The sequence below is a fragment of the Calidris pugnax genome, unplaced genomic scaffold (genome assembly GCF_001431845.1).
Source record: "Calidris pugnax isolate Ruff unplaced genomic scaffold, ASM143184v1 scaffold54, whole genome shotgun sequence".
In the NCBI taxonomy this organism is placed as follows: domain Eukaryota; kingdom Metazoa; phylum Chordata; class Aves; order Charadriiformes; family Scolopacidae; genus Calidris; species Calidris pugnax.
Genome location: NW_015090864.1, coordinates 2140596 through 2161251, shown reverse-complemented (window position 1 = coordinate 2161251; position 20656 = coordinate 2140596). Strand labels below are relative to the sequence as shown.

Sequence of the window (20656 nt, the reverse complement as noted above, 5' to 3'; positions counted from 1 at the left end):
GGCCCCCCCATCACCCCCCCCCCATCGCCCCCCCCCAAGGTTTGGCTTCACGGCGGAGCTTTGTTCTCCCCGCGAGGAATTAACGGCGCGTTGGGTTATTACCAGGCAAACGCCCGGAGTGGGGTGAGATAAACGGCCTTGGGTTTCTGTCTGGCGTCTGGAGGAGAGTCGTGTCACCCCCCCACTTCATAAAAATAACCCGCTGCTGCCTTGGAGAGGTGTCTTCTTGGCGAAGGAGGGAGGGGAGGCAGGAGGTTTGCCTGCCAGCCCATTCAATATTGGTTATTTTTAAGATGCGGATTTTTCCTGCTTAGGGAAAAATAGGGAGAAACCTCATGGCGATGAACCCAATGTGTCAAAACCATCAGAGGTTCTTTGAAGGTTTCGGGGGAATGGCTGGTTTTCCCCATCATCCTCCCCTCCCGGCTCCAGCTGGAGGAGGAACCCGAGGGCTCTCCGGCGCTGCTGTGTTTTAAGCTTTTTTAGATGGGGACGTGGCAATGGCTGGGATGTGACAAAGTGCTCTCCGGGAAGAGCAAGAGCCCAAGTTTTGATTTTGTGTGGCCCTGAGAAAGGGGATCTCTAGGTTCCCCCTGTGGGGTTTGCATCCTAGATGTCCTGTGGGATCTGTGGTCCCTGGTGGAGAAGGTACCGGTGGGGAGGACGAGCTCGGGGTCAGGCTCAGTGCCACCTGCCCCTCATTTTTCCTCTCTTATTTTCTAAAGGAAACGTGTTGCGTTGCATTGCTGGAGCAGGATTTGCAGGGCAGGGCTTGGCCCCATTGGGTTTCCCAGGTGGGGACACCTGAGGACTTGTCCCCGTGTCCTTCAGGGCTGCTGTCCCCCTCTTCAGCCAACCTTGCTGCCTCTCCCGATGGAGAAACCTGGGATGGCTTTGGATATGGGGAAAAACTGGCCACGGCGGTGCAGATATGATGGGTAGAGGGCTTAATTATAATAAATTGTCTTTTAAAAATTATTTTTATGATTATGTCTTTTGCCCAGAGCCAGGGCTACTAATACCCTGTCTGAATTAAAGCCCTGCTCCCCGAGAAATTGCTGGGCAGCCAGGATAAAAATTAGCCATTTTAATGCACGTTCATAAAAATATTAAAGCGTTGGGCAAGAAGGATGGCTGGGCTGGAAGAGCATGGCTGAGGCTTCCCAAAGAGCCCGTGGTCAAGGTTGGGTTTCAGATGGAGCTGGGAGGTGAGGACCATCCCTGGGGTCAGTGCCAGGGTTTGGAGAGGATGCTCCGGGATGGAAAGCTCTGCCTGGGAGATGCTCAGCCGTGGACCTCTCTGTGGTTTGGAGTTGGGTTAGAAAACACCGTGGTTTTAGGACCTGATGGGAGCCGGGTGTGGGGCAAACCTTGGAGGTGCCGTATCCCATCTTGCTTGTTGTCCCACCTGGAAGGTGATGGTGGCTTCCCCAGGGATGGGCACTGCTGTGCCAGGCAGGGGGAGGCTGCTGCCTTGTGCCAGCCTAATTCAGCAGCACATGGAGGAGGCTCCATCCATCCATCCATCCATCCATCCATCCATCCATCCATCTTGCTTTCCAGGGATCTCAGCCTCTTCCCAGCACTTGGGTGTGGGCCTGGTCTGGGGACACGATGTTCTTCAGGCTGCGGTGACTGCCCAGTTGCACCCATCCATGCTCTCCTGGGCTGAATTTGGGGTCCCTGGGCATCCTGTGAGCCACGGGGAGCTCAATGGATCACCGGCCCCACTGCATCCATACCGTCCCTTGGTGGCACCGGTGACAGCCAGAGGGTCCTCGGGGGGTGATGCTGGTCTCCTCCCCGGCTCGCGCCGCGCTGGGCAGCGGTCCGGAGCTGGCCCCTGGCGCAGCCGTTTGGCCGCCAGCCCGGCTGGGGAGGTCAGCCTTGGGTTTTGTCCTCGTTTCCTCCCTCGATCTTTTCCTCCTCTTGTTTTTTCTCGGGCAGGGGAGGGCTGGGGACAGTCGGCTTCGTGTGTGTGTCTGTGTGTCCCCCAGGCTCTCCCACCCCAGCAGTCACTCTGCGGGAGGTCCTGCATCCCCCCCCCCCAAGATGGGAGGGCAGCATCCCGACCCGCTGCCTGCTCCCATGGCAGGGCACTTGGCTCGGGGACATCTCCATCAGCCCTGGAGATGTCCCCTCAGTGCCAGGCGCTGGCGGGGACCCCGTGGCTGGGGCTGCCATTCGGTGTTTGCCAGGAGAGATGCTGGCCCTGCTGAAATCCAGCAGCAACCACTCAGCCTGGAGAAGAGAAGGCTCCGGGGAGACCTTATAGCGGCCTTTCAATACCTGAAGGGTGCCTGTAGAAGAGCTGGGGAGGGACTCTTTGCCAGGAGGTGTAATGATAGGACAAGGGGAAACGGTTTTAAATTGGAAGAAAAAAGATTCAGATTAGATCTCGGGAAGCAATTTTTTACTGTGAGGGTGGTGAGACACTGGAACAGGTTGCCCAGAGAAGCTGTGGATGCCCCATCCCTGGAGATGTTCAAGGCCAGGCTGGATGTGGCCTTGAGCAACCTGGTCTGGTGGGAGGTGTCCCTGCCCATGGCAGGGGGGTGGGACTGGATGATCTTTGAGGTCCCTTCCAACCCAAACCATTCTATGATTCAGACCTTGAATTATCCGGAGGGATTCTGCACCACCCGTCGGGTCTGACCCAAACCATTCTGTGATTCTATGATTCAGATCTTGAATTATCCGGAGGGATTCTGCACTGCCCGTCGGGTCTGCCCCTGAGCTGCACCCAAAGAAAGCCCTTTTGGCCCCAACCGAGGGGACAGGGACAGATGGATGGGTGCATCCAGCCCAGCTTTGGTGGCTCTGCTCTCCCACTGGAGCAGAGGGACTGAGCCTTGTCCTGGGATGGAGATAACGTGGCACCAGGCTGAAACCTCAGTATTTTTGCAGTGGGGATGCTGTGTTTGCTCAGGGGACAGAGCTCACCTTCACACCTCTCAGGGTGGAGGTTCCTGAGCAGATCTCAGGGCTCAGCGATGCCCTCCACCATCACCCTGGGTGGAACAGAGGGGACAGCGTGTCCCCGGTGCCATCGTGGTGGCATCCCCTGGGAGCAGCTTTGCAGCATCACCTCCCTGGATCCTTTTTTTGGGCTGAGGGGATGCCGAGGGGGTTGGCCCGTCTCTCCGTCCTCGCCGAGCATCATTGCGCCTTTTCCTGAAAGAAAAGGAGAAAGGTGTCCAGAGTGGGGTTTGAAAACTTTAAAAAAATAGAAAATAAATAAGAAAGCACCCAACCCTTAACCCTCTGCGTGCTGGGCTGCTGGGAAGCCAGTGCCCTCTCCCAATGGGATGAAGCTTCGTGTGGTTCATCCCGCCTTGTCCCCCTGCTGTCCCCAGCCCGTGGGTGGCCGTGGTGCTTTGCACAAACAGCCCCAATGAACCTTTTCCCTGCTCCCAGAGGCTGCTAGGGGAGGGGAGAAGGATCTGTCCCAGTTCCTTGCACCAGGGATGGTCCTGCTGGGCCTGGAGCTGCCCCCGGCTTCCCAGGCTACTCCCTGGAAAAGCATCTTTGAGCTGAAGCCTGTAAATACTGGTTGTATTTAAAAAAAATTTAAAAAATAAAAAACAAGAAGAGGGGAAAAAAGTAAGCCTGGGAAGCATCTGACTGTCCCTCAGCTGGTCTAATGCTCTTCTTCACTTGGGCAGAGGCTGGGAGGTTTTTTTGGGTGACCAGACATCCCAGGGTGGGACTGTCTCTGGGAGCATCGCTGCGCCCCCTTCTCCTCCCTTCCTCTCCCTGGAGCCCGCGTACGGCTCCGTTTTTGGGCAGCCTCGAGCCTTTTAAGGCAGCAGGCAGAGGTGGGGGGGGAGAAAAAAAAAAATCACCACTTGAGATGGTGTCACCCCCCCATCCCAAAGGACGTGGCCACCCCCAGGAGGGATGGGACCAGCATCCCAGTGGGCAGGATGCGGGCGGTGGGCGCTCGGGGCCCTGTCGGCCGGCGCCTGGCCAGGCGGGGCTGCGGCCCAGCTATTGTTTTCCCTTCCTGCTTGTTTTTCCGGACAACCCTCTCCTAATTAAATAAAAACACCCGTCGGGAGAAGGGAACAAAATTTTTCTCCCCCCCCTCTCCCGGAGCAGCCCGGTGAAGCGCCCACAGGAGAGGTCCCCGGGGAGGGGGGCGATGGGCGAGCGGAGAGGTGAAGGTAGGCAGAAGGGTGGGTTGGGGATGGCTTTTTACCCCTGCTGTTGGGTTTCCGTGGGTGGCTGGGGTCCAAAAATGGGTGGTTTTGAGGGTTTTGGCGATGTATGGGGATGTCTGTGCTCTGGGTGGTTGTGGGGCGGCTTCATCCCAGCTTTGGGAGTCGTGGGAAGATGCGAGCATCACATCGTCCTTAAAAAAAACCCACCCAACCCTATGTGGTCTCAAAACTACAGAGGAAAGGCTGAGGGTCTCATCCGAGGGTCTTGAGAGCAAATTGTAGGGGATTGAGGATTAAAACCCGAAGCGGCTGCGTATTGTTTGAATTCATCTGTAAAAAGGGGTTTTTAGCCTGTTTCTTCCTTCAGCGAAAGTCAAGTTGTGGCATTAAGTAGTTTCAACCCAATTCTTTCTCCCTGAAACGCAGCGGTGTTCGTATTGAGAATAGGACATGGGTTTGGTTTTTTTTTTTTTCCTAGAGGAGCAGGTGCAAACGTGGTATTCAGCCACTCATTGAAGCACTTTTACTTAGTGCAATTTAATACTGAAGGTCAATGGTAAACGTTCCAGTGGTTGCCAGAATGTTTTTCGTGGGAGTTTTTGGGGTAGAAAAAATTGAAGGAAATCCCCGAATCGTGTGCTCAACAGAAACTGTTTTCTGGGCAGCTGTGAAGGAGGGGCTTGTGGCCACCTAAAAGGTGCTTTTTATGCCCCCCCAAAACCCCATCCTTGTGCTAAGCCAGGAGAGATGTACTCGTGGTCCTCAGTGCTCCGGTGATGAGGATGAGAGATGGGGCTCTAAATAAATAAAGAGGCTGGTGAATGTCAGAGATGGTCTTCTGGGGGGCTGCAGATCAGAGTATTTAAATACATCCAGGGTGACCCAACCTATTGGTCCCTCGGGGAGGGGGTTTATTGCTACAGGAGCATTTAGGGACGTGACTCTTAATAGCTGTTAAGATAAATGGCATTTTATCTTAGTAGATGGATTTAAACCCAGCAGCAGCCTCCTTTCAAGGGAGGTGATGGGGTGTTGGTGTGGGAAACTGAGGCACGTGGGAGGATGCTGGGGCTCTGTCTCCGACAGCAGGATTTTTGGTGGCCTCTTGGGGACAGGTTGACCTGGTCTAGCAACCTTCAGCATCTCCATCCTTCACGTATCACCCTTATCTCTTCCTCCCATCCCCTCCCATCCCTCAGCCATCCCGCATCCCTCTGTCCCACCTTCCCCCGAGCATCCTCCCGGTCCTCCCCCTGCCCTTCCACCCCGGTGGCCGTTTTCGGGACGGGGAGTTTGGCAGCAGGGCTTGGAAATACTCTTAAAATAGAGCCAGAGGGCAGCATCAGGGCGGGGAGGGCTGTCTGGAGGCCCCGCCATCCCTTCAGGGTGGGGACATTGCGCCCATGCTGCTTTCGAATAATTTTCATGGGTTTTTTTTTTCTTGGTGGCCAACGATGCCTGAGCCTTGCCCGGAGGTCAGCGACGTGTGGTGGGGGCTGGCAGTTTTGGGGTTCACTCTGGTTTCGTGCACCCAATGACCACCCCCAGCCTAGGCTGGGGACGGTGGTGGGATGGGGGACCTGCTCCTGCGGTGCTGTGTTGGGATGCTCATGGGACTAATGTGACCCGGAGGGCCAAGGTGGTGATGCTGGAAAAGAGTAAAAACTAATTTTTTTATTTTTTTAATAAGTATTTTTAAAAATATTTTTTATAAAAATTTTTTAAAATATTTTTTATAAAATGTGAGGTTTTTTAATTTAAAAAAAATATTTATATATATATTAAATATTTGTGTTTTCCTAGGGGAAGGCTAATGGGTTTAACCCTCCCATTAATCCCGATGAATCAGATCTCTCCACTCGCACGGGGTTGCAGGGGCGGGAACAGCCGGAGGGGTATTTTTGGGGCAAGTTGGGGTCTTTCTCGGGATCTCACCCCGACGGGCGCCTCTTGTCTTTGGCTGAGGCTCTGGCTCCGGGCGAACTCACAAAAAGCATCTGATAATAATAAAGAGCAAAAACCTCCCGCTGACAAGCCCGGGCTGAAGTCACCGACGGGACGCGGCCAAGACACGCATTGTCCTCGCCGCTGCTGGGACTGATTAGAGCCGCCTGGCAAGCCCCGGTGCTGGGTGAGGGGTCAGCCCTTTTTTTGCCAAAAAACCTCGATCCGGAGCGAAAAAAAACCCAGCTTTTGTTTTCCAGGCTGGGCTGTGCAGAAGCAATGCTGCCCGGCGGACCCAATTCCCCTTGTTTTGAACCCATTGGCCATGCCGGGCTTGGAGCATCCTCTAAGGGGAGTGAGATGAGATGAAGCCCAGGAAGGAAAAACCTAAATTCAATTTTTTCATAGTGAAAGCAAAGCAGGAGAGTTCCCTGGCAAACAGCAAAGCGCTCTGCTCTTGCTGTCTCTCCGGCATTCGATATTTATTATATCATTATTTATTTTCTCCGCGCTCGCGGGGGGCTGAGCCATCCAAGTTCCTCCCGTCGAAATGTCCTTGGCAATCGCGAGGCTTCAAAAAATGGGGGGGGGTGGATGGATGTTCCAGCTGGGATGCAGCATTTTATAACAAATATATACAAAAAGAGCCTGTTTCTTAATAGATATATCTATAAAAAGAGTATAAATATATTAAAATATGTTAAAATATAGACATATATTTATCAATAATATATAAAACCCCCTCTTTCACTCCCTCTTTTCCCCACTCCAGGCTGCAGAGCCAAGAGTTTGGAAAAGAGCTGGTTTTTTCCCATTTTTTTTTTTCCTTGGGTGCGGGTGTTTGCTGGAGCTCTCCGGGGCCAGTGGGACGATGCAAAGCAGACGACCCCGTTGGTCGGGTGGGCTGGTGGCGGAGCAGAAATTCAGTGTAAATGAAAAAAAATTTGGCAGGGAAGGGGGGAAAGGCTTTTTTTTTATTATTGCTTGTTGAGAAAACAGAGAAGAAAACACCCTTTTTTATTATTTAAACATTTTTGTCTGTGTGCGCTTTTGCCTTTGGCTCTCCGGGGCCAGTGGGACGATGCAAAGCAGATGACCCTGTTGGTCGGGTGGGCTGGTGGCAGAGCAGAAATTCAGTGTAAATGAAAAAAATTTTGGCAGGGAAGGGGGGAAAGGCTTTTTTTTTATTATTGCTTGTTGAGAAAACAGAGAAGAAAACACCCTTTTTTATTATTTAAACATTTTTGTCTGTGTGCGCTTTTGCCTTTGGCTCACAAAAAAAAAAAAAGAAAGAAAAAAAATTAGATAAACAAAATGTGTCTTGCTGGAATTCGTGTGTTGATCAAGAGCTGCCGTTTGTCCCAGAAAAAAATGGGAGCTGAGAAACTCGTTTTGGAGCAGGAGGTGCAGGATAAACCCGGCAGGTTGAACCCTCCGTCTCCGCCCCTGTTCTGCGCCGTGTCCTTGGTCACATCCCTCAACGGTGGGGAAAGATGCCAGTGGTTTGATTGCTTACGTGAGTTTGAGCTGGCAACGTAATTCGGGAAATATTAGAGGATATTGTGGTGTTTTAAGTAATTATGATGTGAATGTAGGAAGGTTGAAAATCCTAATTTCCTTCCTAGTTCGGTGGTGAAATCTCAGCTGGTGCCTAAAATGATCTTCCTGTATGGGGCAAATGTCCCCCCTGGGATCCTGTCAGGGTCAGGAGGTTGAAGATGTATCTTGAGCATCTCCTCCTCAGCGTGGCATCTCCTCCCTGTGATTGTGGATGGATGAGCCAGGCTTTGGACCTTCTTGGTGGTGGGGTGGCCACAGTGCCTCCTACCCAAGCTGAAGGGCTGTCAGTGGCTACTAGTAGGACCTTGACCTGTCCTTTCATTGGGCTTTCTCCTCCTCGGTTGAGTGTCCTGGACTCAAGTTGGTGGTGGAGCTTCTTAGTTGGTGTTTTGAGGCTGGGTCTGGTGGTGGTGCTTTTTGGTTGGCATCTTTGAGTTGGGTCTAGGGGTAGGGCTTCTTGGTGTTTCGAAGTTGGGTCCAGTGGTGGGACTTCTTGGTTGGCATCTTCGAGTTGGGGTTAGCAGTGGAGCTTCTCAGTTGACATCTTCGAGTTGGGGTTAGCAGTGGAGCTTCTCAGTTGGCTTCTCTGATTTGGGTGCATGGACAAGGATGGGTATCATGGCCAGGCGCGTGTTTTCCTGGGGAAAGAACCCTCTTGAATGATTTTATTTCCTTCCTCCCCACAGCTGATAGTCGAAAAAACGACTGACTACCCTTCGGCTGAGTACTCCCTGGTGGAGGATGTAGCCCTCCACTTCACGTGTTTGATGGACAGACTGAACGAGCAGCGCCTCTTTCAACCGGACCTGTGCGACGTGGACATCGTGCTGGTGCAGCACAAGAGCATCTTCCCAGCGCACAAGGGGGTCCTGGCGGCCTACAGCCAGTTCTTCCACTCCCTCTTCACCCAAAACAAGCAGCTGCAGCGCGTGGAGCTCTCGCTGGAGGCCCTCACCTCGCAGGGCCTCCAGCAGATCCTCAACTTCATCTACACCTCCAAGCTCCTCGTCAACTCCTGCAATGTGCAGGACGTGTTGAACGCGGCCGCCGTGCTGCAGATGAACAACATCGCCTCCTCCTGCCAGGACCTCCTCGACACCCGCTCGCTCAGCCTGGCCACCGACATGGCCCTGCCCGCTGAGGGCTGCGCCGGACCCCCACCTTACTACTGCGAGATCAAGCAGGAGGTGGACGCCCCCCATCCCAAGATCTATGCCCGGGAGGGCAACGACCCCTACTCGGTGCGGGTGGAGGACGGAGCAGGTGGTGGGACGGTCCCTCCTGGTCCAGCCAAGCAGTACTACAAGGAGGAGAAGGATGGTGGTCCGGGTGCCGTCTGTAAGATGGAAGGCGAAGAGTCCGAGGAGGACCTGGACAGCCAAGGCTCGTTCAACCGGGAGCAGATCATCGTGGAGGTGAACCTCAACAACCAAACCCTCAATGTCTCCAAGGGCATGGAGGGGAAGGCAGCCGCCAGTGAGGCAGCGGTGATGGGGCGGCCTGATGGCGATGGGCATGACACAGAGGAGGATGGGGAGGAGGAGAACGAGGAAGGAGAGGAGGAGGAGGAAGAGGAGGAGGATGCGGAGGTCGGTGAGGAGGAAGAGGAGGAGCACAGTGAGGAGGAAGACCTGGAGGAGACGACGGAAGAAGAGGAGGATGATGATGATGATGAAGATGCGTCAGAGGTGAAAAGGGAAAAGGGACAGCCCCGTAGAGGCAGCCGGGCGTCCAAAGCCACCAAACCTACCATGGCAACAAGGTCCCAAGAGATGGCCAAGGTGGAAGAGGAGGAGGAGGAGGAAGAAGAAGGCCAACGAGGGAGGAAGAGGAAAAAAGAACAGGACGGTTTGGGCCAGAAGGTGAAGCTGGAGGAGAAGCAGCACTACCCATGCAAGAAGTGCCCCCGGGTCTTCAACAATCGCTGGTACCTGGAGAAGCACATGAATGTCACGCACAGCCGCATGCAGATCTGCGACAAGTGCGGCAAACGCTTCCTGCTGGAGAGTGAGCTGCTGCTGCACCACCAGACCGACTGCGAGAAGAACATCCAGGTGAGCCAGCCCTGGGGACATCCCACCAAGGGGTTACCATCCCATCAAGGGGTGGAGCATCCCACCGGGGGGTGGACGTCCCACCAAGGTGTGGACATCCCACCAAAGGAGGAGCATCCCACCATGTTGGGACATTCCAATGGGGGAGGGACATCCCACCCACCATGGAGGACATCCCACCTAGCTACACCATGGGAAGGGCTCATGCTCAAATAATATTTTTGATGTTGTGGGTGGTACGTGGCAGATGGGAAGGAACCTTACTTCACCCGTGACTCGTATTCAGGCTCAGGAGGTGGCATGGGACCAGAGGGTTTGCACGGGGGGAACTATGGCTTCCCCTTGGCCGGCCGGGTGGAAACATGGAATAGTTTTTGAGCAGTAATTTGTCTTTGAGTTTATTCAGTTAATCTGGGTAAAACATTGCGAGCCCCTGATTGGAGACACACTCCAGCCGTTCCCACCCAGGCTGAAACCAATTTAGCTTAATTCAAAGATTTGCTGACACGAGTTAAAATGGTTTCAGTCTGCCTTTTGTGCTCCTCAGCTTGTGTATTAGCAAATTTCCCAATGCGTTTGACATCCGTGCGTGGCTCGGGCTCGGCGTGTCCTTTGCCTAATGCTAACGAGATCCTTGTCTGGATTTTCAGTCTGCCTTTTGTGCTCCTCAGCTTGCGTATTAGCAAGTTTCCCAATGCGTTTGACATTCGTGCGTGGCTCGGGCTCGCTCTTCGAGTTGCCTAATGCTAACGAGATCCTTGTCTGGATTTGCAAACCCATTCCAGTAGATCAGTGCAGTTTTGGGGGGGAGTAGGTAGGCATCCTGTCGGAGCAGCCAACACATGCGTTCCTGCAGACCCCTCCAACCCATCTCCTAATCCCCAACGAGCTGTTTGGCGTGACGCTGCCGCTGCTAATTAAAACCAGCAAACTTCTGGAGAGCTTCGCCCGTCGTCCTTCCCACCACGACCGGGTTTTAAATGATCTTGCAGCTCTTCCAGATGAAGGTGACAGTGACCCAAGTGCTACTGGAGGTCTTGGCTGATGGCTCCCCAAATCAAATGGGCAATGAAGAAGATCTCGGCGGTAGGTTGTGCGGGGAGTACGGAGGCAGGAGTGCTCTCAGCTCGAGTGGGTGAAGAAACCTGCACTGGCCATTTGGTGCCTCTTCCTAAAAAATTCGTAGCCCTGAAGTTGCTTTTTTTGGATGCTTTTTCCCAGAATGGATGAGTGTATCTCCGATACCTCCGTGGTGGTGGCTGTTTTGGAGCCTATGGCCTGTGCAATTGAAAATGGGTTTTCCCAGGATATTTCTTCAAGCTCTTCTGCTTTCCTGGTGGATAACATGGAACTGTCACCTCATTGCTTCCCCCCCAACCACCCTCCTCCAGGACTTTTATGAAAAGGATGAACCGCAGTGACCTCCTTCTGTGGAAAATCTGGATCATTACCTCTTACTTAGTTGAGCATTTTTAATTTTACAAATAGCCAAATTCACTCCACTTACTCTGATAATATTGAATAATTTTATCAATATACCATGGATTTATACCTGGATGGAAAAGGGATTTTTTTTTTTTCAGCTCTAAACCTATAATGGACAGTCTTTTAATTCTTGTTTTTTAACCGGATCGGTGGAGGGGCCATCACTCTTATCCCATTTGGGTTTGCTGCTTTCTTTTCCTGTTTTGTCCCCCAATTTCATCCATAATTCTTAGGTGTTAGGCTTCATCTTGCTCCCTGTGATCATTTCCCATCCACGTCCGCAGCCCTTTTGACACCGTAATGGGGATCCTGCCTCTGCCACCTGAAAGATGATTCTTCCTTTGCTTTATCAGGTTGCTTTTCAGACTTTTTTTTGCCCAGATTCAGTATGGTTTTCCTCTTAAGAGCAAGAATTTATTTTCCTATTTTTTCCCCCTCATTTGGAGATTAATCCTCATTTTTGAGTGATACTTTTTTGCAGAAACTGGGGCTGCAGAGCTTAACACTTCAGGGTGCTTGGTCCCAACCTGGGGGACTTTCCTACATCTGCTGCTTCCCCTCTACCTTGAATATAAAAATTCCCCTGCAACCTCTGTAATTTTAAGTGGAGAAAAGGCATATTGATGTGTCTTTGATAACAGGTTCTGGTCCTGAATTTGTCCTGAGACATCTCTTAAAGCAGAAATAAAACTATTCTGATCCATGGAGGTATTTACTCAGGAACGGTGAAATTCAGAGGACTACTCGTGTTGATATTCAAGCATGGCAAGATGAAGAAGGCAAGTGTTGGAAATGCCTCTCTGACCCTAATTTTGCCCCCCAGGCACCTAAATATTAATATATGTAGCAAAATAAGGGGACTGCATGGCGTAATGGTATATTTTCCACGCTATCACAGCCTCTTTTGGTGCAAAATTTGGCTTAAGCCCATCAAGAAACATCTGTTCCTCTGGGTAGGAGATGATGGAGGCTGTGCTGCCTGTAATGCTTCAAGCCCTGCTGGGAAATGCCCCCCTGGGCTTACTGGTACCACTCAGCTGTGCTGGTGCTAGATGCCTCCAAGGCATGAATTATTTTCTCACCTGCGAGAAGAAGGGATGGTTTTATCCCTGTTGGCCAAGAGGAAGATGAGTCATGGAGACATGAAAGGGAAGGAGTGTCTCCCTTGGCTCCTGGCAGGGTCCTCAAGCAGATGCTGCCTGCCGTCCCCATGCTCCAGCAATGTTTCCTGTTGTGGACCAGGCTCTCCTGTGTTTCCCTGAGCCCCAAACTGATCTCACACACCTTGAACTCATCTTGTGCTAAAGTTGGAGCTTTTCCTGGGAACTTTATGAGAAACGTTGAGCCTGTTGGAGCTAAAGCAAGTCTCTACTGTAACTTCTTGGGGGAGACCTTGCACGTCACATTGTTCTGCTTGTGGTGATGGACTGGTTTTGAGTCCACTGTGGTCCATTTGGATCTGCTTGGAAAACTCATTTAGTGGTAAGGTATCCATAATACATGCTGAAGACTGAAGTTGCACTGCCCTGGCTTGGGCTACTTCTCGTTCTTATATTCTTTGCAGCCTTCTTATGCATAGAGGGTTAGTTGTTAGGTTTTTTTTTTTTTCTTTTTGTCATGGCTTAATTGTGTGCAAGAATAAAATCCCCAGTTGGGAATAGGGCCTTGGTGCAGGACCTGCTGTTTATGCAAGTCCTGTACATCCATTGATGGAATGTACCTCCTTCCCTGGAAAGGCATCGCCCTTTCCTCATCCAGTGGATAGAAATTCAAGTTTTGAAGGTTTTGAAGTGATGAGGTCTGTAACAGACCTGCTGGTCATTATGAGATTTGATGCCTTAGCTTTAAGGTTTTGTAATGGTGTTCCCTTTCAAAGGATGAAGCTCATAGCCTGGCAAAACCACAATGCTGGTGGTGCCAGGGTGTGTTCCCCTGCTTCCCTGCCCATCCCCTCTCTCCTTGCAGTGTGTCACGTGCGGGAAGGGGTTCAAGAAGCTCTGGTCCCTCCACGAGCACAACAAGATCGTCCATGGCTACGCCGAGAAGAAGTTCTCCTGTGAGATCTGTGAGAAGAAGTTCTACACCATGGCCCACGTGCGCAAACACATGGTTGGTGAGTGTGGGAGGCACCGGTGCCACGGGGTGGGGGGTTTGTTAGGGGTGTTCATCCATCGCTCTGGCCATGAAGGGTGTTTTTTTGTCGCTGTTGTGTTGGGAGTTTTGAGGCTGGGCTTGGCCTCGAGTGAGCTTTCCAACATCAATGCAGGAGACGTGAAATTTGGCCCAGTATTTAATGCTGAATGCATGTGTGCCCAGTGCTGGGTTCGGAGCAATCAGGCGTGGTGCTGGGGAAGCTCGTTTATTTTATTTAACCAGAAAAAAAAAGACCTCAGAAGTGATCAAAGGAGGGTTTAAAGTGTAAACATCCTTCCCTTGTAAAAGAGGACCAGACCGCACCAGCGCTGGGCTTTGAAAAGCAAATTGCAGATGGCAAGGACAGTTGAGTCCCTGGGGCTTGTAGACAACAACAGTTGAGTCCCTGGGGCTTGTAGGCACCAAGCAGATCCAAAAAAAGGGAGTTTTAACAGGCAGTTAGAGGGGTACCTGGTACGTTGCTGCCACACATCTTCCCAAGGTTGCCTTGGGTTTTCTGGGGTTGGGCACCAGTGTTGGAAGCAGCAACTTGGAAGTGGGGACTTGGGGAGATGGATGCTCGGCGTGTGGGGAGCCTGACCCTGCTTCTCACCCCTTCAGCTCACACCAAGGACATGCCATTCACCTGCGAGACCTGCGGGAAGTCCTTCAAGCGCAGCATGTCCCTCAAGGTCCATTCACTCCAGCACTCTGGGGAAAAGCCTTTTAAATGCGAGGTCTGGGGTTGGGCACCAGTGTTGGAAGCAGCAACTTGGAAGTGGGGACTTGGGGAGATGGATGCTCGGCGTGTGGGGAGCCTGACCCTGCTTCTCACCCCTTCAGCTCACACCAAGGACATGCCATTCACCTGCGAGACCTGCGGGAAGTCCTTCAAGCGCAGCATGTCCCTCAAGGTCCATTCACTCCAGCACTCTGGGGAAAAGCCTTTTAAATGCGAGGTAAGGTCCCGTGTGTCCCCTCACCCCACGTTCTCCCAAAGGGGAAGAAAACCACTGATTTTGGGGAAAGATCTTCCACGTCTTGGAGCTTCCCCTGTGCTTTTTGCCAGCGTAGCTGTAGGGATGCTCCCCCTTCTCCCAAACTTTGCATCCTCTCCTCGTTTGAGGGTCCCACCAACCCTATAAAACTGGTGGCCAGTGTTGGGATCTCTCTGTCTGGTGCCTGGACCTTGCATCCCACCCTGAGCCCACCCCTCCTGCCAACCTGGCTGAGGACATCTTGAAATGCCATTTATTCAGGTTCTTTTTTGTGGGGGAAAAGTGTGATTTCTGCGCTGGTGATGATTTGGGGAGGAGGAGGGGGATATTAGGGGGTGTTTTGGATGCTCATCAACAGCTCATCCCCCTCTCGCCCCCCGCAGAACTGCAACGAGCGCTTCCAGTACAAGTACCAGCTGCGCTCCCACATGAGCATCCACATCGGCCACAAGCAGTTCATGTGCCAGTGGTGTGGCAAGGACTTCAACATGAAGCAGTACTTCGACGAGCACATGAAGACGCACACGGGTGAGAGCTCCCCACCTCGTCCCCAGCCCCCTGCAAGGGGAAGAGTCATAGAGTCATATAGTTGTCCAGGCCAGAAGGGACCTCCAAAGGCCATCTAGTCCCACCTCCCCGCAGTCAGCAGGGACACCCCCAACTAGACCAGGTTGCCCAGGACCTCATCGAGCCTCACATTGAGTATCTCCAGGGATGGAGCCTCAACCACCTCCCTGGGCAACCTGTTCCAGTGCTCCACCACCATCACAGTGAAGAACCCTCTCCTCATCTCCAATCTCAATCTGCTCCCCTCCAGCTTGAAGCCATTGCCCCTCGTCCTGTCACTGCAGGCCTTTCTAAACAGGCTCTCCCCAGCCTTCCTGTAGGCTCCCTTCAGGTACTGGAAGGCTGCTATTTTGTCTCCCTGGACCCTCCTCTTCTCCAGGCTGAACAACCCCAGCTCCCTCAGCCTGTCCTCGTAGCAGAGGTGCTCCATCCCCCTGATCATCCTCGTGGCCCTCCTCTGGACCCTCTCCATCAAGTCCATGTCCTTCTTATATTGAGGGCTCCAGACCTGCACACAGTACTCCAGGTGAGGTCTCACCAGCGCAAAGCAGCAGAATCACCTCTCTGGACCTGCTGAAAATGCATCTTTTGATGCAGCTCAGGATGCAGTTGGCCTTCTGGGCTGCAGCTGCCCACTGCCTGCTCATGTCCAGCTTCTCATCCACCAGCACCCCCAAGTCCCTTTCCTCAGGGCAATGGGACGGAGGTGGCATCTTCGGCTGGATGGGTGGGATGGGGCTTTTTTGGGGTGGGATGGCCCAGCTTCTCATCCCTCTTCCTCCATCCTTAGGCGAGAAGCCCTACATCTGTGAGATCTGTGGGAAGAGCTTCACCAGCCGCCCCAACATGAAGCGGCATCGCCGGACCCACACGGGCGAGAAGCCCTACCCCTGCGACGTCTGCGGCCAACGCTTCCGCTTCTCCAACATGCTCAAAGCCCACAAGGAGAAATGTTTCCGCGTCAGCAACCCCTTGGCTTCGGACACGGCCGCCCCACAACCCACCGCCAGCCCGGCCCCGCTGCCCCCCGGCCCCGGCATCTCCCCTCTGCCGTTGCTTCATCCCCTTCCACAGACCCTCCCTCCTCCTCCTCACCTACCGCCGCCCCCTCCCCTGTTTCCTGCAGGGAGGATAAATTCGAACAACAATTAGGTGCCCCCCAACCCCGGCCACGCGCCTGCACGGACCGCTCTGCCCTTCGGGATCGCCTCCCCCCCGAGGAGCCAAGGCTTCGCTTGCTCTCTACCCCCCTCCCCCCACCTTCCTCCTCGTTTTTGGGGTTGTTTTGGGTGCTTTTTTTCCTTTTCCCCCACCCCTCATTCTTGGCGGAGAGAGGGAGCAGGAGGGAGCCCCCTCCCCGAGGAGCGTGGATGTTGGCCTTGGGGAGGGGGAAACTGCTGTCCGTCCGGAAGGGTTTAGGTAAAAGGTGTTGCTCTCTGGTTCCATCTTCCCGCCCATCACCTTCATCTTCATGCCAGGATCCTGGCAGGGCTTGGAGGACCAGGATGCCACCCCGTCTGGGGTTGAGCTCGCCGGCGTCGCGTGCCCGGATGGACGCCTGCTGGCCCTTCAATATTTATAATCGGCCGAAATCTAGCCAGTGGTGCTTGAATCCCTGTACTGTAAAGCTGGTCTTTCCATTCAGGCTCTCTTTTTTGGTTTTTTCCCCAAGAGGTTGAGAGGTGGGCACCACGGAGGAGCCCCCGCTGGTCCCGTCTGCCGGCCCTGGTGGCCCGCGGCGAGCGAGCAGATGTCCCCGTTGGAAAGCCCATCAGCCCGCTCTCGTTAGCAGCCCTCGCCGTGTCTTCCTTCCCCCTGACAGGTTTTCCTCCTCCATAGGTGAAAGCACAAACGCCGGCGGCGTCGCGTCTCGGGGGCATCAGCAGCCCCAGTGCCGGTTCATTTTTGGGGTGGGCTAAGGGAGCCGGGCTCTGTTGTGCCCTTTCTGCTAATCCCAGCAGGAACTGGGCTCCTGTGGATGCTCTGGAGATGGTGAGGTGTCCCTGGGAGAGCTGAGGTGGCCTTGGGACCGGTGGGAAGGTGACTCTGTGGCAACTCCAGGTGGAGGAGCGGGACACCGCTGTTTCTTGGCAGAATCAGCCCAGAATAGTGCCTTAACAATTCGAATAAACCCTTGACTGATGGGTGAGCTCCAGGTTGGGTCCCGTTGCAAGGTCTAGAGCTAAAGCAAGACCCATGTTCAGCCTGATGACAATGTCCCATCCTCCAGCTCGTTGCCCACGTTGCTCTCCCAACCTTTCCTCATGGGGTTGGCTGTGCCCTGGCCTGGGGGGGGACCAGTGAGGGCTGTGGTTGGTTTGGTGATGCCCCATAGTGTTTGTTGGTGCTTCTCTGACCGTGTTGTGCTTGTTGAAGTTGAGCTGGTCTTTGGCTTCAGTTACTCAAGCTGGCTTCATGCCAAGGAAGGAGAAGAGGAAGGCTTGGCTGTTACTTTCTTGGTGGACACTGGGGTCCAAGCTGGGTCTCTCGCTGCTGTGCTCTGAGCCGGGGTGTCGGTGCATTGGTCTGCCCATGACTGTGTGGTCTCCTTGGCCAGCGAGGTGTCCCCTTTGGGGTCAGGGAGAAATGGGAGTGCTTCAGGGGCTGCAGAGCATCCAGCATGGGCAGAGAGATGCCAGCCAAGAGATGGGGTGCCTTGCAGCTGGTGCCTTGCTCCCAAGGCCAGTGCTGTGGATGCGTGGAGACGTGGGTCAGGTCATAAAGGTGGTGAGCAGGGTGTTGGGAGTGAGAGAGGACATTGAGTGGGGTGCTGGAGTCAGAGCCACGTCTGGCTCTGCAAGAAGTCTTGGTGCTTCATCTCCTGGACCAAATCAGCCAAGCACTTGGGCAGTGTTTAGGCTGTCCCTGCGGAGCCAGGAGAATTTAGCCACATGCTCAGGGGGTTTGCTGCCCATGGACATGCCGGGGGTGTTATCCTGATAGGGACAGGACAGGAGAGCACCTGCTGTTCTCCTGAGTGCTGCTTGAGGTGACGGGTTCGGCGACTGGTGTCCCCTCCTGCTGAGTGGTGCCTCCCCATGCCTGACGTCTCTTGTGGATGTTAGCATGATGGTGCAACAAATTGCTTTTCATCCCCGTGTTGGCTGGGATCCTGTGGACCCCCAGCACCACAGTCAGTACCAGTGATCTCACTCTCATCTCCATCTGGTTTGAGCAAAGGGAGGATGCTATGGCAGAGCTGTCTCGCCATATTGACCTTCTCAGAGGGTACCAAAGGCTTTTCTGCTCTCCTTCCTCCATGACCCGGGGGCTTATTGGGATGGCACAAAGTCTTCTCAAATACACACCTGTGAGGGTTGTGGGCACTCAGCTCTAGGGCCCATTGGCTTTCTGAAGGGACCATGACCCAGACTGGAAGACGATTGCTTTAGAGAAGCTTTCAGTGACACCCTTTGAGGTATTAGAGGGCCTTAGTAGAGTAGTCCATGCTGTCTCCTCCTCTGCTGCCTCCCAGACCCACCCCTCGGGCTCCCTTACATTTCGTTCACCTCACACAGCCTTGACATGGGATGGGAGTACTGCACCCTGAGGAGGACTCACCTTGCCTGTAGGATCTTCTGTGATGGAGTCTATCAGCCTGCCTGGCTGTTAGACTTCTCCCCCCAAGCAAACCCCAACAGCGACATGTGCTCCCTTCTGCCTGGAGGTGGTTTTCCCTGTCCCAGTCCCAGTTTGTTCTCTTCTGGTGAGGACCTGTCCCGCTTGGACGTCACTGTGAGATGAGAGCTCCTTGTTGAGGCTAGAAGCCCGGCAGAAAGCCCAGCGACTGATCCCAGCTGCGTCCGATCCCCTTCGAGAGCCTGCCCAGAGAGCCACTTGGAGACGTTGAGATGTGACCATGCACACAGCACTTTGGAGAACCAGATCCCTGCTGCTCCCTCCCCTCTCCAAGGCCTGGGCACTTCCCAGGAGTCCTACATGGCCTCCGAGCCCTTTTGTCTACACCCTTACTCGGCCCCAGTGTGTCTTTTCATGTCTGGTTTTCGTTAATGTACTAAAAGCTCAAACGAGTCACTCCTGCAGTGTCTCGTCCCACATCCATCCCGGTCAGCCCTGTTGGCACCTGTTGGGTTAGACGGGCGGGAGGCTGGGGAGTTGGGTCCGTTGTTTTCAAGCTTTTTATATTTTATTTTAATTTTTTTTTTTGTTCGGTTGGTTTTGTTTTGTTTTGTTTAACTCTTGCACCTTAATCTCTCTCATCCCTTCTTCGACAGACCGCGAGGGTGGAGAGGGGCTTGATTTCCATTATGCAGTCCATCAATACGCCGCGACGCAACGTTCAGCTGACAATGCCCACACGCCTCACCCCAGACCTCTCCGGGTTTGATTTTATTTTTTTGTTTGTTTTTTTTTCCCCTTCAATGGAACTCTGGGGAGGGAGGGATCCAGGTGGGGAGGGTCGTTTTTGGTTTCTATATCCCAGGAGCCTGGTAGCACACACCAGTTAGCCTCATAATGTCTATGAGGCACGGCTGGCCCTTCGGACCACAGCCATAACCCCAACGCGGTGGGAAGGTGATGATGGATGGATGGATGGATGGACGGCCGGCGGGTGGGAACGGCTGTGACAGTGCAATAGAGACGAGCATCCGCTGCTAGACAACTCCGTTGATGAAACTCTTGGTTTGCCTGAAGTCGAGAGGGAAGGACTGATGGACAAGACACCCTTTTGTTCACACGGAGGGAGAGAGCTTCCCCACACGCAGCCCTGCCCGGTGACATGCAACCACGACGGGAGTTGGGTCGAACTCGTGAAGGAAGAAAATAATAATAATAATAGAAAAAAAAAAAAAAAAAGGAGTAAGAACAACCTCAGTAGCATGGAACTTGAAGGAAATGAGTGAAGCTCCAAGCACTTGCCTCAAAACTAGTTTCTCATGCCTGGTGTTCGGCTCCGTATTATGTTACGGCATTCAGTATCGGTTGCCCAAACTTGCCAAGTTAAGAGTGTATCGGTGGCTCTACTAGTGTGAACAAACTAAATGAAGCACTTTATTCTGTATAGATAAGGGAAGGTGGGGAGGGGAGGGGAAGCTTGGATGCTTTCCGGAAGCATCTTAAGTAATGTTCTAGGAAATGTATTATTATTATTACTTTTTTTTTTTTTTTTATGACCATGTGTAATCAATATATGTTTATCTTTAACTCCAAGTACAGCAGTTACTCTCTTTGGGATGGTGTAATGAGGGGGAGGCTGAGATGGTCGGGATAGTGCATCAGTGTGGGGCCAACTGGGACAAGTCGTTGCCTGCCATAGGAGCAGGTGAGTCTTGTTTCATTGACGGCCTCGTTGGCCAATGTCCTGGAGGTCCCAAGAGGTGCATCAAAGCTGCCTTCCAGGGCACAGCTCAGAGTCAGCCTTGGTACCAAGGGCCTGAGGTGCATCCCCATCCTGAGCCATCTTCTGCCTGGGGGTGCTGGGGCTGCTCTCTGGGCAACCCACGAGCAAGACGAGTCACAGCAGGCTGTTTTGGGTTGTCCCTAGAGACCAGGTCTTTGGCCATGCTCTGAAACCTGCTTTTGGCCTCTCACCAAGGCACGTCAGGGGTCACTGAGCTCTGAAAGTGGTGAGAGGTCAGAATTGGGCCTTTCCACTGCGTTCTCCCAGTCTGGAAGTGTTATGACTGTTACCAAAGAGGTTGCAAGTGGAAGGACTGAATCAATAAACGATTTGTCTTTTATAAAAGAAAACCTAAAGCTCCACCACTGTCTTTGTTGCCTTACTTTCGCT

At 53.2% G+C, this 20656-nt stretch overlaps 1 protein-coding gene across 1 annotated transcript; it reads left to right on the top strand.

Moving 5' to 3' along the window:
• The first annotated feature begins 4146 nt into the window (after positions 1-4146).
• Positions 4147-20616, top strand: ZBTB47 (zinc finger and BTB domain containing 47). Its single transcript, XM_014945093.1, has 6 exons — positions 4147-4166; positions 8354-9721; positions 13172-13319; positions 13961-14076; positions 14721-14865; positions 15695-20616. Exons 2-6 carry the CDS (start codon positions 8435-8437, stop codon positions 16054-16056), a joined length of 2058 nt encoding a protein of 685 aa, XP_014800579.1. The 5' UTR covers positions 4147-4166; positions 8354-8434; the 3' UTR covers positions 16057-20616.
• The last annotated feature ends 40 nt before the right edge of the window (positions 20617-20656 follow it).